Source organism: Bos grunniens, chromosome 17 (genome assembly GCF_055505025.1).
Source record: "Bos grunniens cultivar Pamir isolate PY7600 chromosome 17, Bosgru_T2T1.0, whole genome shotgun sequence".
Lineage (NCBI taxonomy): Eukaryota > Metazoa > Chordata > Mammalia > Artiodactyla > Bovidae > Bos > Bos grunniens.
The window spans coordinates 18,290,904-18,308,725 of NC_141181.1; the positions used below are offsets into that span (position 1 = coordinate 18,290,904).

General features: G+C 44.6%; 1 protein-coding gene across 3 annotated transcripts in view; it reads right to left on the reverse strand.

Annotated features, from left to right (window-relative positions):
* Positions 1–762: 762 nt before the first annotated feature.
* The window catches only part of MGST2 (microsomal glutathione S-transferase 2), a 37,714-nt gene continuing 20,654 nt past the window's right edge, over positions 763–17,822 (reverse strand). The window contains exons 3-6 of one of the 3 annotated variants that reach the window (XR_015144196.1): positions 6,512–6,582; positions 2,692–2,773; positions 2,035–2,216; positions 763–1,714 (exon numbers count right to left, since the gene is read on the reverse strand). Coding sequence is in view for 1 of the 3 variants with exons in the window: in XM_086346637.1 (XP_086202763.1) it covers positions 2,087–2,216; positions 2,692–2,773; positions 6,512–6,582 (283 nt within the window). In the remaining 2 variants the exon portion in view is untranslated. Of the gene's footprint in view, positions 2,217–2,691; positions 2,774–4,367; positions 4,601–6,511; positions 6,583–17,822 lie in introns of all 3 variants that reach the window. The other 2 variants (XR_015144197.1, XM_086346637.1) reach the window with 2 other exon arrangements.

Sequence of the window (17,822 nt, forward strand, 5' to 3'; positions counted from 1 at the left end):
CATTCTTATTCCTTATTCAAATTGTGCCAAATGTCTCCCATAGCTTTTTTTTTTTCCTAACTAGGCTTTGATCAAGGACCCCACATTACCAGTTGGGTTTTATGCTTTTGAAGGCTCTATTAATAGAGAAAATTTCTTCTCCCTTTGTTTATAACATTGACTTTTTGAGACAAGGAATCTGATTGCTAAAAATAAAATCAAAAAAACAAAACAAAACAGGGACTTCCGTGGCGGTCCAGTGGTTAAGGTTCTGCACTTCCAACGCAGAGGGCACAGGTTCGATCCCTGGTTAGGGAACTAAGATCCCACATACACCACATGGCCAAAACAAAGGGAAATAAAACCAGTCAACTTACTAATACACAAAAAATACGTATGTCAAACATCTCAGAAACTTACATCTCTCTGGCCAGCACATTTACTCCCTGTAGCCAAATTTATATGAATTAAAATCATCAAGTGGTTGCCTTGGTGACAACAGAATTAGAACAAAGGGAATAAGTTCTAGTTCAGATACTGTAGAGATACAAAGTTTTGATATGCTGGTGGGCCCATCTTCATTTTCTACACTTGTGGTTTAACCAAACTGTGTGTGTGTGTCTGTGTGTGTATGTTTTCAGTTTACATATTTAAACAGTTCCAATTTAAATGCAAAATTCAAAGTGTTTACAAAGCCTGGAGAGTAAGATGTGGAAAAGTTGTGGGTTTTTTCTCACTTCCAAAGGATATGAGTCTGCAGAAATTGTGCTTTCAGGTCAAAAATTTTTGCACTCTCTTCCTTTATTGTCTTCAATGCACAAAACAATTAAAATGTCACAATACGAGTCACTATAAATGATCAGAATACTAAAAAGTAAAAAGACCATAGAATCACGGCATTGTAAGATATCAATCCCATTATACCCGAGGAAAAAAACTGAGGCAGAGAGCTACCAGGGCTGCGGTAGGATAGCCAGCGAGTGGTGGAACAGGATTAGCGTTGACTGGCTCTGGTGTCTTCAAGTCTTTGCTACACGACCTCCACTGCAAGCTGCCTTAGCCAGAGTCAGAGAGCTAGGGATCCCAGGCTGATGGTTCTCAACGTGCTCTGGGCTATTCACACTGCCCTCTGGGATGCAAGAGGTGCTCGTGTCTTCTCCCCTTCTATTCTGGAAACACTAGTGTTTTAATACCTTTATTTTTCTCTATTACTCATGGTCTCTGTAACTGCCTTTGTACCCACACACCAAAAAAGTCCCAATAAAAAGCTGCTTGAAGATTCAGGCTGTCACTTTCTTTAGAAAAATTACAGAGAGTCCTTCTCCTGATACTAAAACAGTGTTATATATGCTCACAATTCCATTTCCCTAAGGTTCCTGAAGACTCATGCCCATTTTCCAGATGAAGAAAGTGAAGGTCATCAGCCTTGGGCTAGACCGTGACTGTACGTCAGGGCCCAACAGCAGCAGGCCCCCAGCCCGCAGGACAGCGGGTGTGCACTGGAACCCAGCCTAGGCTCTCCAGTCATGACCACGACCTCTCTCTCCCCTATCCAGGGGCAAGGTATTCCCCAGGCACTCATCTCTGGGTGGTTTCTTGAAAATGACAGATTTTTTTTCTTTTTACGTTGTAAAGTCCATTTTCACAGCCAGCTGGGTCTTGTGCAATTAGTTGATGACTCTCTTCTCTGGCTACTTTATGTGTTTGCTGACTTCCTCCACCATCTGTGGCATTCCTGCAACCAATGAAATGGGCTCAGAGCCTTTTCAGCACCTGTCTGGAACTCCCCGTCACGAGAGAAGCAATCTTAGAGGCAAGTGATGGAGGTGGTAGATGGAAAGCCCCAGACACAGGTCAGGTTGCTTTCTACCCACATGAGGAGCCGTGACTTCAGCATGTGCTTCTAAAACCAGGGCTCAGCACACATCCACTGGTGTTAGGACACTTGCCCTCAGAGCAAATTTCAGGAAATCTAAAAGGTATGTTTCTATAAAGCCATTTCAAAAAAGAGAGAGAATTTTATTTCTTTTAATGGAACAAGTGGCACCATCTAACCTTGAGAGTGGAAACATCTCCTATAAGCATCTGCACAAAGGAAGGTGAAATGTTAAAAGTGCCTCAGTTTCTTGGCAATATCGATGTCCAGGTATTCATCCAGAAAGCTGTTCAAAATCCCCACGGCACCTAGGACCGTCAATAAGGCCAAAACCCCCAGACTCAGCCGGAAACCAGTGACCCTGTGGGCAGATATGAGAGAGACAAAGGTGATGAATAAATGGGGTTACAGGGAGGAAGCCGGGGAGCCTGGAGCAGACCTCTCCTATGAACACTGCCCAGAACTTGTGTGCTGTTGCACTTGAACATTTTGATTCATCAAATAAATTAGAGAAGATGCCTAGCTCCTTTGAACATTCAAAGAATCATCAAGGCTGGGCAGGATTATTTCCTTGGCAACTTTTGGGAGATAGGGCAAAATGTTTGCAAGGATTTAAAGTGCAGTGGTCAAAGGGTGCACACTTAGGGCACAGTTTTATCCTTTCAGTTTTCTGCCTCACACCTAAGTGTGGAGGCCTGGTGAGACTTGGCCGTGGGCCGGCAGCGTGCGTCATTTTTGTCATCACAGCCATCGGTGCTACACTACAGGAACAGGAAGCTAACACAGACCATCCTGCTACCTTCTGTCCAAATACACAATCCTTGGGTGCTCCTTACCTTTTTTTAGCAGCTTCTGCGTATCCCCAGAAATACTGATGACGGGAATAGATGTACACCAGACCCAGACAAGTAGCAAAAACTAGAGAGAAAAAAAAAAAAAAAGCAAAGACACAGAACATGATGGCAGACTCTCAAAATGTGGTGTGAAAACTGAGGCAACACTCACGAAACATGTATCTGACAAAGGCTTGTGTGTGGAATGTATAGAGAACTCAGACAATTCAATAATGAAAGAAAAACCATTTTTTAATGGGTAAAATACTTGAATAGAAAATTCACATAGCAATATAAGCAAGTGTACCAATAAGCACATGAAAAATGTTTCAACATTATTCAACATCATTTGATATCAGCAAAACTGCAATTTAAAACCACAATGAGGGGACTTCTCTGGTGATCCAGTAACCGGCTAAGATTCCATGCTCCCAATACAAGGGTCCAGTGTTCGATCCCTGCTCAAGAACTAGATCCTGCATGCTGCAACTAAGACCCAGAGCAGCCAAAAAAAAAAAAAAAAAAACTTAAAAAAATGTTCCCTCTCATTTAAAAATAAAGCCATAAGGAGATGATACCACTGCACACCTACCAGGGTGGCAAAAGTTTCAGAAGACGGACAGCACAAAATGTTGGGGATGTTAGAATCCTCATACATTATTGGTAGGAAAGCAAAACAGTACAGCCGCTCTGGGAAAAGATCTGGTAGTTTCTTAAAACACCAAACATTACTTTTTGACCCAGCAAGTCCTTCCTTTCCTGTGTATTTACCCAAGAGAAATGAAAGCACATATCCATAAAAGACCTGTTCAGAATATTCAGTGCAGCTTTATTCATCACAGCCAAACACTGGAAACAGCTGGGAATCCATACACAGGAGAATGGATAGCCGAACCGTGATAAGCGTACAATATGGAACCCCACTGTCGATGAAAAGAAATGGACAACTTGCAACAGCATGGAGAATCCAAAAAACGTTTTGCTGAGTGAATGAAGCATTATATAAGAGTACATACTATATGATTCCAATTATGGACAGTTCTAAAATAGGCAAAACTAAACTATGACGAAAAGCATCAGAGCACTGTTTGCCTCTGAAAGGGATGGGGAAGAACCTGAGGAAACTCTCTGAGTGGTAGTCACGTTCCACATCTTGATAGGAATCTGAGTGAGACAGATTTACACATTTGTCAAAACTCATTAAATGGTACCCTTGAGATTTGTGTGTTTAACCAAATACACATTTTACCTAAAAGAAATGTGGAATGCAGGGTGATGTTCCGCCATCTTGTCCAATAAAAAACAATCTTGGTATCTTTCTTGTACTAGGGACCCTCTCTTTTCCTCAGCAAGTCACAGATGCAAATTGCCAAAGCCCTCTTGAAAACACTAGAAGTCTGTTTGTGGGACTCTGGTATGATGGATAAAATTAAATTCATAATTTTATTAGGTCACAAACTTTTTTTTGTTTGTTTCTACTACATACTGTACCAAGTATCCTTATTGTAAGGTTTGAGGTTTGCAGTAAAAAAGACATAAGCTCCCTGCCCTTATGGGTTTATCAGCAAAGACAAAGGGAGAAGTACAGACTGGAATATGCTGAAGAGAAGAGAAGTACAGACTGGAATATGCTGTGAAGGAAACAAAGGGGGGTGGGCCAGGGGGAACTGGGGGCTCACCTTTAGGAAGGGGTCAGGGAGGGCCCCTCTGAGGGGTGCTGTTTGTGCTGGGCCCTGAAGGATGAGAAGGACAGGGTCCAGCAAAGAGCTGGAGGAGAAGCGCTGGCAGGGCCACCTGGCCTGTGAGGAAGGGGAGATCCTGAGCGCACCGTGGTTCTTGAAACTCCCTTTCTAAGCAACCGCTCCCACAAAGTCAATGAGAACTGGTCAAGGCAGTAATAGGCCACTTAACTCTGGATGAGAAAGAATGAAAATTACAACGAGATACCCAAGAAACCCTCCCCTGACAAGCAGGCAGCCTCATTCAGCCCATGGCAGTGAAATCCAAAGGGTCAAATGTCACAGGCCGAGTGCCACCGCCAAAGGCTCTTTTCTCATTAGTTGTGAATGCGGTCTCACCTGACAGGAAATGACCCTTCTTGCCCTTCAGGGGTTTAAAAAAAAAAAAGGTGAATTGGAATAGAGTTAAGTCTTTCTCTGCAGGATATTTTATCTGAAATTTCTCAGTCGACAGTAAAAAAAAATTGTGACAGGGTTGGTGGCTCAGAGGTTAAAATGTCTGCCTGCAATGCGGGAGACCTGGGTTTGATCCCTGGGTCGGGAAGATCCCCTGGAGAAGGAAATGGCAACCCATTCCAGTATTCTTGCCTGAAGAATCCCACGGACGGAGGAGCCTGGTGGGCTGCAGTCCACGAGGTCGCAAAGAGTCGGACACAACTGAGCGACTTTACCTTGCCTTTGAAAAGCAGTTGAATTTTGGTTGACTTAAATCTTAACAATCAAATGTCAAATGCAAATAAGGCCATGAGAGTTATCAGACAAAAAATAGATTGAATTTCTCCAAAAAGGTAGTTGGTGCTAATCTGACCTGTGAAAGGGCTAGGCAGAGTTTCAGTAAAGCCCTCAGCTCCCCAAGGATCCCCCATTCAAATAGAAAACGGATATTTACAAAGTTTCTACATCCAGTAGACCACATTCTTGGAAACTCCTAAGAAAAAGCACATGGGTCGTTGGTCAAATACCTATAAACCCTGCTCTGAACTTGAAAGCTAATTTTCTCCTATACTGGTGAAAGCTAAGGTGGACAAAACACTTAACCACTCTGTACTTCAGTTTCCTCACCTATAAAGCAGAAATTATGGAACCTACCTCATAAGAGGTTTTTAATCCTATAAGTGCTACATAAGAGATAATATATGTGTGACATCTAAAAAACAAAGCTTGGCAGGAACTTCCTTGGTGGTTCAGTGGTTAAAAATGTGCCTTCCATGCAGGGGACATGGGTTTGATCCCTGGGGAACTAAGATTCCACATTACATCAAGGCTTCTGAGCCTGCATGCCGCAACTACTCAAACCTGTGACTACTCAAGAGCCTGTGCTCTGCAACAAGAGAAGCCCACGTGCCACAAGTGGAGAGAAGCTCCCACACACCACAACGGAGACCCCGAGTAGCCAATTAATTAAAAAAAAAGTACCTGGCATGAAGTAAGTACTCAATAAATATTAGCTATAATAACTAGCTGCTTAGCTACTGCTAAATCGCTTCAGTTGTGTCCGACTCTGTGCGACCCCACAGACGGCAGCCCACCAGGCTCCCCTGCCTTTGGGATTCTCCAGACAAGAACACTGGAGTGGGTTGCCATTTCCTTCTCCAATGCATGAAAGTGAAAAGTCAAAGTGAAGTCCCTCAGTCGTGTCCGACTCCTAGGGACCCCATGGACTGCAGCCTACCAGACTCCTCTGTCCATGGGATTTTCCAGGCAAGATTACTGGAGTGGGGTGCCATTGCCTTCTCCAATAATAACTAGGGTGAACTGTTAATTCTGTGTTCTGTTCCTGCAGATAAATTAGAATTTATAGAGTATTAGACTTGAAGCCAAAATCACATGTCATCTTCATTCTGGAGTCCCCCACATCTGGTTTGTTCCAAGTTTTTATTAAAAAAAAAAAAAAAATCACTGAATTAAATTGAATGAAGCCAAAGTTAGCCTATCTGTAGCACACTGCTCTTTGATGCAAACAGACAGTGCTTCTTTTGCTTAAAACAATTTCCAGGATCCGTAGATGTGTAGGTGAATATTTGCTACTTAATGGCTGTAAGGACCACAGGCATCATGAGAACAGAGTTGTCTTTTAAACTTACCTTGGTTGAAATACCATCCAGCCATCCACAATGTGATTATGAATATTGGGTAAAACTCCACACAGTTTTGCCTGCAGGAAAAAAATAAAGATGTAGGTTATTCTATGAGAAAACTATACACCAAAGCAGTGAGTTTTCACCTAGAGGTAAATGTCCAGCCTCTTCTTACAAAAATAATACAAGAATTAACCTAAAGAGCATAAGTGTCCTTATAGGTAAAATTAGTCTTTCAAGTGAATGAGTGAGTCACTTAATCGTATCCGATTCTTTGGAATCCATGGACTGTAGCCCGCCAGCCTCCTCTGTCCATGGAATTCTCCAGAGAAGAATACTGGAGTGGGTAGCCATTCCCTTCTCCAGGATATCTTCCTAACCCAGGGATCAAACCCAGCTCTCCTGCATTACCAGCAGATTCTTTACCATCTGCACCTCTAGTGTTTCAAGGTGAGACTCAAACATTTTTCAAACCTCAGAGTGGGGCCAAGAATCACTCTTCTACATGTAAGTTGCCAGCAGTAGAATTATAGCTCTTTTCCAAAAGACAGGCCTACAGATGGTTCCAATTCTGAGCCTAAAGATCATTCTGTATCTTGTCTAAAGAACCCAGTAAATAGCTCATTCATATTAAATGGATTTCTTGCCCAGAATTCTCTTACATCCAGTGCCTTCCATTTGAGTTGCTCATCGTATTAAATGGTTTTCAAAGAAATCCCCTAAAACCTCCTGAAATGAATGAAGCACATTTCATTCCCATTTTATGGAGGAAAAAACTAAAGACTGAGAACCCAAGCTGACGATGCCTCCCAGAGAATCAGAGGAAGTCTGTGTCATCTCCAGACCCCAAAGCTCTGTCCTAATGTCAAGTCAAATTGCTTCTATTCATAGAAGACTTGGGTGGAAATTTTGATACTATTTTAAGCAAAAGGGAATCATTATCTGGGAACTATAATTAATTCGTCTGCACCTAGCAAAAGGAAAAAAGATGAATTATATTCATCTTCCTTCCTGTGCTATGCCCCCAAGTGATCCTGGTTAGGTTGGCTGCGCTCTCTGCTGACAATATCACAACGAGTAAAAGAAAACTTTAATGTAATGTGTAATAAGGTCTTGAGTTGATCCTGGTGGAAGAGTCTTAGTCTACAGGATTAGAAATGATCCTACATCCTTCCTTTAAGGATGGATGTAGGATCCTTAAGCCTTAAAGCTTGAATATGTAAGGTTACGAGGCAAACAACCAAGAAACAGTTGATCCTTGTTCTTAAAGGCTGAGTCTTCTAACCCAGGTCACCTTGAATGATTCTTTTCTCTCTCTCTCTCTTTTTTCCCTCTTCTTTCCTCAATGTGGGTGGGGGGGGGGAGGGGGGGGAAGTGTTTTGTTTTGGTTTGTTTTCTTTTGTGACCAAGATGCTAACATGGGAGGCTCTTAAACTTCCCTCCTTCTGCAGGTGCAATGAATGTGTAGACACACACAGAGCAACTCCCTCTTCGAGAAATCCTGAAACCAGCTGAATGACTCCTACACATCAGGCAAATATGAAAGCAGCCATAGTGGGAGTTCCCTGGTGGCCTAGTGGTTAGGATTCCAGGCTTTCACTGCTGTGGCCCAGGTTCAGGGCCTCATCAGGGAACTGAGATCCTGCAAGCTGATCTTGCAGGATCTCAGTTTTGGTGTGGCCAAAAAAAGGCCACACTGAAACAAGCAAGAGAAGCTGAGACACACTCTCCTCACCCCTATCACAGCATCATACATTCAGGAGGAAATCCTCAACCCCAAGCTTCTCCCTGAGGAGCAAAGGGGTTAGACTGCACATCTCACACTCCAAGTTTAAAGACTTCCGCCTGAGGGCTGGTTTCCTCAAAATGCAACCCCACAGGGTTTGCATCCATGAGACCCACAGGACTGTAGCAAGCAGAGAAGCATTTCTTAACAGAGTGCATGAACACTCAGTACAGCTAACCATCTGGGGCTCAGTGCAGAGGAAGCAGGCAAAAAGTCCTGTCTCTAGTCTTCCTCTAGAAAGGGTCTGCCTCCAGACTTACAAGCTGATGCCTGGAGACCCTGCTTCTAGTTTAGCAAGTATCCAAGGGCTAGATGAGATCCTCCCTGGTGCCCATGGAAGCCGATGGGCACTTCCCTTACCTACTGCCTTCAATTCACTCCATTGATAAAACGAGATTGCCAGCATCTGTCCAGAAGGAGTTTGCACACACATCTGGCACCCCAGCTTTTGCTGTTGCTCCCTAAGGGACAGGCCCCCAAACTACTCAGCTCTGATAGCCAATGAGGCTTGCATTCACAGGTCCTACAGGACCATCACAAGCAATGAAACAGTTTTAAACTTGGTGGGCCAGAAGCGGGTGGGAAGATATATTCAAAGTGTTGGGAAAAAAAAAAAAAACTGCCAACTAAGAAAACTCTACCCTGCAAAGATGTTCTTCAAAATTGAGGCAGAGATAAAGAATTTTAGAAACAAAATCTGAGGGAGTTCATCACCACTAGACATGTAAGAGATGTTAAAGGGAGGTCTTCAGAAAAAAACAAATACTATATGATATCACTTATGGGTGGAATCTAAAAAAGTACAACAAACCAGTGAATATAACAACAACAACAAAAACCATAGAACTCATATAAGAAGACTTAGGGGAAAATATCCTTGACATTAGCCTTGGTAATTATTTTTTTGGATTTGGCACTAGAAGCAAAGGCAACAAAAACAAAAATAAACAAGTGGGACTAAATCAAACTAAAAAGCTTCTTCACAGCAAGGATGTCACCAACAAAATGAAAAGGCAATCTGTAGAATGGGAAAAAAATACATGCAAACCACAAATTCGATAAGGGGTTACAACCCAAAATAAAGAAAGAACACATACAACTCAATAGCAGAGAAAACCAAACAACCCAGTTTAAAAAGGGGCAGAGAACCTGAACAGACATTTGTCCAAAGACATAAATGACCAACAGGTACATGAAAAAGTGCTCAACACTGCTAATCATCAGCAAAATGCAAATCAAAACCATAATGAGATATCACCTCACACTTCTTTAAATGGCTATTATCAGAAAGACAAGGAACAAGTGCTGGCAAGAACTCGGAGGAAAGAGAACACTTATACACTGTTAGTGAGAACGTAAATTGATGCGACCACTATGGAAAACAGCATGGAGATTCCTCAAAAAATTAAAACTAGAACTGCCATATGATCCAGCAATCCCACTGCCAGGCAAATATCCAAAGGAAATGAAATCACTATCTTGAAAAGATATCAGTATTCTCATCTTGATTACAGTGTTACTCACAGTAGCCAATATGGAAACAATCTAAGTGTCCAGCAGTGGATGAATGGACAAAGAAATATGATATATTTACACACAATGGAATATTATTCAATCTTTAAAAAGAAGGAAATCCTGCCATTTGCCACAACCTAGGCAAACCAGCAGGGCATTATGCTAAGTGCAATAACCCAGACAGAGAAAGACAAATAGTCCCTGGTAACACTTACATGTGGAATCTTAAAAAAAAAAAAAAAGGTGATCTCACAGAAACAGAAAACAGAATGGTGAGTGCCAAGGCCTGAGGGTGGGCAAAATAGGGAGAGTCTAATAAAAGGGTACAAACTTTCAGTTATTAAGGTCAGAGTGAAAGGGGAGAGTGAAAAAGTTGGCTTAAAACTCAACATTCAGAAAATTAAGATCATGGCATCTGGTCCCATCACTTCATGGCAAATAGATGGGGAAACAATGGAAACAGTGTCAGACTTTATTTTTAGGGGGCTCCAAAATCACTGCAGATGGTGACTGCAGCCATGAAATTAAAAGACGCTTACTCCTTGGAAGGAAAGTTATGACCAACCTAGATAGCATATTGAAAAGCAGAGACATTACTTTGCCAACAAAGATCCGTCTAGTCAAGGCTATGGTTTTTCCAGTGGTCATGTATGGATGTGAGAGTTGGACTGTGAAGAAAGCTGAGTGCCAAAGAATTGATGCTTTTGAACTGTGGTGTTGGAGAAGACTCTTGAGAATCCCTTGGACTGCAAGGAGATCCAACCAGTCCATTATGAAGGAGATCAGCCCTGGGTGTTCTTTGGAAGGAATGATGCTAAAGCTGAAACTCCAGTACTTTGGCCACTTCATGCGAAGAGTTGACTCATTGGAAAAGACTCTGCTGCTGGGAGGGATTGGGGGCAGGAGGAGAAGGGGACGACAGAGGATGAGATGGCTGGATGGCATCACTGACTCGATGGACGTGAGTCTCAGTGAACTCCAGGAGTTGATGGTTAAAGGGAGGCCTGGCGTGCTGCAATTCATGTGGTCGCAAAGAGTCGGACACGACTGAGCGACTGAATTGAACTGAACTGAACTGAGGATCTAATATGTAACACGGTGACTCTAGCTGATAACATTTTATTGTATCATTGAAGTCTGCTAAGAAAGTAAAACTTTGGCCACCTGATGCAAACAGCCAACTCACTAGAAAAGACCCTGATGCTGGGAAAGATTGAAGGCAGGAGGAGAAGGGGACCACAGAGGAGGAGATGGTGGGATGGCATCACTGACTCAATGCACATGAGTTTGAGCAAGCTCCAGGAGATGGTGAAGGACAGGGAAGCCTGGTGTGCTGCAGTCCATGGGGTTGCAAAGAGTCGGACACGACTTAGTGACTGAGGAACCACAAAAGAAAGTAAAAGTTCAGTGTTTTCACAAAAAGAGTAAATATGTAAAGGGTAAGAGATGTGTTAATTAACTCAATGGGGGAAATTCTTTCACAAATTATGTGTGTGTCAAATCATCACGTTGTGTACTTTAAATATCGTAGAATTTTAATTTGTCAGTTATACCTCAATAAATCTGAAAAGAAACCCTCTAACAAAAAAAAGAACAAAGCATAATTATAAAGTGTAATTCTTTCCTCATTCTCCATGAAATCTACAGGAAATTGCAGATGGGTCAACTCAACCTTATTAGTTTTTGACTCAACTACATGAGAAAAAACTCCCTGATAATCATTCAACCATCTCTTAAAGCTGGGTAAGAAAGCTGCATAATTAACTGCATAACTCAGTGCTCATATAAAGCCATGGCTTTATATCTGCACCATGGCTGGTGCAGAGTCAGAAGCATGAGTGAACCTTTCTAACCCCTCACCGGCAATGACCACAGTGAAGTCACCCACTCAACTCTCAAAGCCAGGGGAGCAATCATCAGACCCCTGGCACATCAGAAATGCAGAATACAAATGTCAAAAGCTTTCCTCTTCATTGTCTACTGCTGCCTTTAAAGTCTCGAAAGACCAGTAGAATGACCTAAGGAATGTCTCGTCCAGACTCTGACACTGACACCCTCACAAATCATTGCCACAACTTTCTCACACTCGGGGAAAAACAGATTTGCCTTTATGCCCTTTCCCCTCCCTGGCACTATTTTGCTTGTGATGATTGCTTTTTCACTAATGTAGGTCACTGCAGTAGTTTAAACAAGAAGACACTTTATAAATGTGAATGGTCAGAATAATTACAACTATGTTAAAAGTCACTTCCTTTTCCTCAGCTAAATGCATGGACCTGTCTCCGTGAAGCAGAAGAGAATAGTAGTAGAAGATTGCTCTATTTTCCACACTCATTGGATGTTTCTGTGATCCTTTTTGGAAACAAAACACAATGGTCCTTTTATCTAGAACCTTCCCTGGTGGCTCAGTCGGTAAAGAATCTACCTGCAATACAGATCCAAGTTCAATCCCTGGGTTGGGAAGATCCCCTGGAGAAGGAAATGGCAACCCACTCCAGCATTCCTGCGTGGAAAATCCTATGGACAGAAGAGCCTGGTGGGTTACAGTGCTTTTATAGTTCTTCTATCTAGTCTTGTAAAACACCTTGCTGTGCTGTGCTGAGTCGCTCAGTAGTGTCCAACTCTCTGTGGCCCCATGGACTATAGCCTGCCAGGCTTCTCTGTCCATAGGATTCTCCAGGCAAGAATACTGGAGTGGGTTGCCATGCCCTCCTCCAAGGGAGTAAAACACCTTACGATATTCCAAATTTAATGGTTGTTTTTCCACAACACAACTCAAAATTAGCCGCAATGAAATTTTTTTTTTTTAATCACCCTTGAAAGCAGTCCATCTTATTCTTCATAAAAATCTCAACTATTTAGAAGGGTTTTTTTTTTTTTTCCCGCTGCACTGGTGGTCCTGGCTGGGCACGTGAGGTAGAGCAATGGTGTTATATAAAAGCATCCCAGCCAAGCCCAGGCTACTCTGTAGAGACAGATCCTCTCGGGTCTGTGGCCCCTGTGGGCATCCTTCCAGACGTGCTGAGATGTACCAGCACTTTCATATCTCATCTACAAGAGGAAGAGGGCCTCTGAGCAAGAAGGGGTGAGCAAAGAGGAAAACGAACATATGTTCAAGGGTCTCCCGCACACCCACCCAAGCCAGGGAACCACTTTCACCCCTGAGTGGAGACCAGGCTGAAAGCTGAAGGACGGTCTTCATGAAGGACGGCTGAGATTCCAGGTGCGGGCAGTGCTGTGCCGCAGATGACAGAAGCGGCAAAGAGCCGGGGAGAGCCGCCGCCCCCACCCTCCCCGCCCCAGACCACAGAGCACCCAAGAGCAGTCACGGAAGGCTCTAGAGCCTGGGAGGGGTCCCGCCCTCACAGGACGGGGGGCCTGGGACACGGCAGTGGCACGGCCCCTCCCGTCAAACACCAGCCAGCAGGGCTGTCCCCGCCCACAGCCCTGGAGCTCCAGGGAGCGACCGAGAAGATGGGGAAAGGGGTGCTGAGGCCCAGAGGAGCAGGGGCAACGGGCAGGGATGTGAGAGTCACTGCGTCAGTGCTCCCGGAGGGCAGAGCCTGGAGCGCTGGGGCACCTTATCCCTGCACCCTCCTCTCCTAAGGAATGAGACTCGGCAGTGAATCACTGCTGGGCTCGCCCTGACCCGTGTCCCAGGTGCGCTCATTGTACTTTTCTCCTGGTCCCTCCTTTCTGACCTGCCCTAAGCCCCGAGGCTTTGTCCACGTCCACTATCACCTTTCAGAATGAAAAGAACTTTCTGCCAGCCAGCCTGAGCTGTGTGCACGCAGTCATATCCGACTCTGTGCGACCCCATGGACTGTAGCCCTCCAGGCTCCTCTGTCCATGGGATTCCCCAGGCAAGAATACTGGAGTAGGTTGCCATTTCCTTCTCCAGGGGATCTTCCTGACCCACGGATCCAGCTCGACTCCCCTGCGTCTCCTGCATTGGCAGGCAGATTCTTGACCACTAGCGCCACGTTTGATAGCCAGCCTGGGAGCCCGCTATTTCTAACAGTTGCTGCCTGCTGGAGACACCAAGTACTGCTTGGCCCTAAAATAACTGGAATCCCATTCTAGCTGCTCGGTCTGACTTCTCGCATCCACTTCACCATGTGACCACATCCTTGACCACCAGGACGTGCGGGCCTCCGCAGACCCCACAGCTAGGTTAAGTGGTCCGTGCCTGGATGTGTGCCGGGACAGCTCATTCACAGTGAGCCATCCACAGACGTTGTTTAACTCAGGGGGACCAAGCTCTGAAAATGTGTTCTTCGCAATCCTATCGGTGACTAATTACAGTCACATTGACAGGAAAACCAAAATGAAAATAATTGATGGTCTCTTTTTGGACATGAAGCCAGATCTATTATCACAGGAGATTCTCAGGAAACACTCCTTATGGACAGAAATGGGGCAGAAATCGGCTGGCAGCAGCTGTGTCAGTTTCCCTTTGCACGGGAGCAGAGTGGTTCTGACCGCTCCCGGGCTGCCCCGCTTCCTGCACGTCCACTCTACGGGAAGACACATGTGTCCACTATATTCCCTGCTGAGAGTCCTTTTTGCACTATAATCCTGTGTGCTTTGATATTTAGTTCAGTTCAGTTGCTCAGTCTTTGCGACCCCATGAACCACAGCATGCCAGGCTTCCCTGTCCATCACCAACTCCCAGAGTTCACCCAAACCCATGTCCACTGTGTTGGTGATGCCATCCAACCATCTCATCCTCTGTTGTCCCCTTCTCCTCTGGCCCTCAACCTTTCCCAGCATCAGGGTCTTTTCCAATGAGTCAGCTCTCCGTATCAGGTGGCCAAAGTACTGGAGTTTCAGCTTCAACATCAGTCCCCCCAATGAAAACCCAGGACTGATTTCCTTTAGGATGGACTGGTTGGATCTCCTTGAAGTCCAAGGAACCCTCAAGAGTCTTCTCCTACACCACAGTTCAAAAGCATCAATTCTTCAGCGCTCAGCTTTCTTTATAGTCCAATTCTCACATCCATACATGACCACTGGAAAAATCATAGCCTTGACTAGATGGACCTTTGTTGGCAAAGTAATGTCTCTGCTTTTTAATATGCTGTCTAGGTTGGTCATAACTTTCCTTCCAAGGAGTAAGTGTCTTTTAATTTCATGGCTGCAATCACCATCTTCAGTGATTTTGGAACCCAGAAAAATAAAGTCAGCCACTGTTTCCACTGTTTCCCCATCTACTTGCCATGAAGTGATGGGACCAGATGCCATGATTTTAGTTTTCTGAATGTTGAGCTTGATATTTAAGCATCCCACAGAAAGATGAGGGACGAGGTTCCAGGCAGATGTCACCCTGAGCCTCAGATCCCACCTGGGGTAATAACAGAAAGAGTCTTTGCTAGGACAGTAGGGTGACCAGCCATCCTGGTGCGCCCCCCATCGAAGAAGTTTTCAGAACACAGGTCTTTGATTTAAAAACCAGGACAATCCCAGCTAAATTGTCCTGGTTTGCCTGGAACTAAGGGATTTCCTGGGACACAGAAACAGGAGTGCTAAAATTGGGGAAGTCCCGGGCAAACTGGAAAGAGTTGGTCACCCTAGAGGATGGGCTGATGGAGTCTGTGGAGACTGAATGGTCAAAGTCACTGAAAGTTCTCATGGTCCATCCCCAGCTCCAAGGGGTTCTGGACCTGGGACCTCAGGACACATGACCACTGCAGATCGCTGCCTGGACCCAAGGCCTGGGAACAATGAACATAGATCTGAAGTAAGGACTGTTTGGGCCCTGTCTCCATCATCATGTGTAGTTACTACAAAGCTCACCACATATTTGGTTCTGGCACAGTGCCTAAAACCCCAGTCTCTGACTTTTTCAAACTGCACAACCCTGATCAAATAAAAATATCCACATGTCCTGCAAGAGCAGAGAGCGCTGGCTGACAACAAGGATGGTACAATGTTGGTGCTATGTGGTAGCTGCCTGGTCAAGGATACACTTTCCAGCTTCCTGGGATTTTGATGGGGCCACTTCTTGCCAATGGAAAGAAATTAAAATAAAATATATCACTCCTGAGCCAGATGGCCAAGTAGATGGTATGCCAAGCCCCCTTGCCCCACACACTGGTTGAAGAGAGAGAACTCTTGAGCACCTGGACAGAGACAAAACCCTTGGATGGAAGAAGCCTTGGCCCCTAAATGACCATGTGCAAAGCCACCCAACCAGGAACACCCATGGAGGCTTTGACAGTGAGCAAGACATAAAGTTCCATTATATTAAACCACTGGGAATATGGGACTGATCCACCAGCACAGCTAATACATTCGACTGGAAAAGAGTATCACACATATTATAAAACACATAGAAATTAAAAGATGGTATTTTAAGAGCAAATATAAATAGGAGCTCCAATATTTTCCTCACTCCCACAGCAGATCCCTTACTGCGCCCCCTCAGTGTATATACATCACTTGGGAAATCTCTGGCCTCAAACACTTCTGAATATTTCTGCTGTTTGAGAGATTTCTCATGAACACTCAATGTGAATCTTTGCCTATGACAAACTTGTTCCTAGAAAAATCTGAACCATTTGCAAAGGGGAAAACTTGAACAGTCAAGAGAACATTGCTAATTCCGTGCTTACAATGTGTGTGTCTTAGTCACTCAGTCGTGCCTGACTCTGCAACCCTGTGGACTGTAGCCCACCAGGCTCCTCTATCCGTGGGATTGTCCAGACAAGCATACTGGAGTGGGTTGCCATGCCCTTCTCTAGGGGATCTTCCCAACCCAGGGAGCAAACCCAGGTCCCCCACATTGTGGGCAGATTCTTTACCATCTGAGTCACAAGGGAAGCCCTTATGCTTAAAGTATTTTTATTTTAAAAAATAAAAGGCAGACAAGGCAACTTAAAGGCAGCTTCCCTCATTCAAGATTTTTGCTGCTCCTCTTTATCCTTCTTTCGTTTTGATGACTTGTTCTGAAACTTCAGTAGGTTGCACACTGCCATAAGCTACTTGCACTATTAATAGATGATCCAGCCTGGCAATGGCACCCCACTCCAGTACTCTTGCCTGGAAAATCCCATGGATGGAGGAGCCTGGTGGGCTACAGTCCATGGGGTCGCTAAGAGTCGGACATGACTGAGCGACTTCACTTTCACTTTTCACTTTCATGCATTGGAGAAGGAAATGGCAACCCACTCCAGTGTTCTTGCCTGGAGAATCCCAGGGACAGGGGAGCCTGGTGGGCTGCCATCTATGGGGTTGCACAGAGTTAGACACTACTGAATCGACTTAGCAGCAGCAGCAGTAGCAGCCTTGATCTGCTGGCTTTTGACCACAGCAACAGGTCAATATGCTCAGAAAAGATTTGGGAATGAGAGGTTGTCAGAGATATCTTTTTATCTAGATCTGTAACTATCTAAATTGTCCTTTGTCAAGTAACTGTTGATATGGGGACCCCAGAGGGAGACTGTTGCTGATGGCAGCAGGGCATGAATCCTACCATCCCTTCAGTGCTGCTGCTGCTAAGGAACAGCATGGGGAGATGCGGAGGTGAGGCTTGCATTTCATCCAAACTCTAGCTGCCGCTTATCCCTTGGGGCTTCCCTTGTGGCTCAGCTGGTAAAGAATCGGCCTGCTATGAGGGAGACATGGGTTTGATCCCTGGGTTGGGAAGATCCCCTGGAGAAGGGAAAGGCTACCCACAGTATTCTGGCCTGGAAAATTCCATGGACTGTATAATCCATGGGGTCACAAAGAGTCGGACATGACTGAGCAGCTTTCACTTTCTCTTCCTCTCACTGCCTGAGAATCACCCAGCTTGTGGGACAGAAGCTGTTTGTCTGCTGGTAGTATGGACTAAATGTTTGTGTCTTTCCAAAGATTACATGCTGAAGCTCTAAACCCCTAGGGTGCTGTATTTGAAGTAAGAAAGTAATTAAAGTTAAATGAGGTCCAAAAGGGGGCATCCTGATTCAATGGGATTGCTGTCCTTATAAGAAGAAACACCAGAGAGCTCTCTGACACCAGCAGACTCTCTCCCTC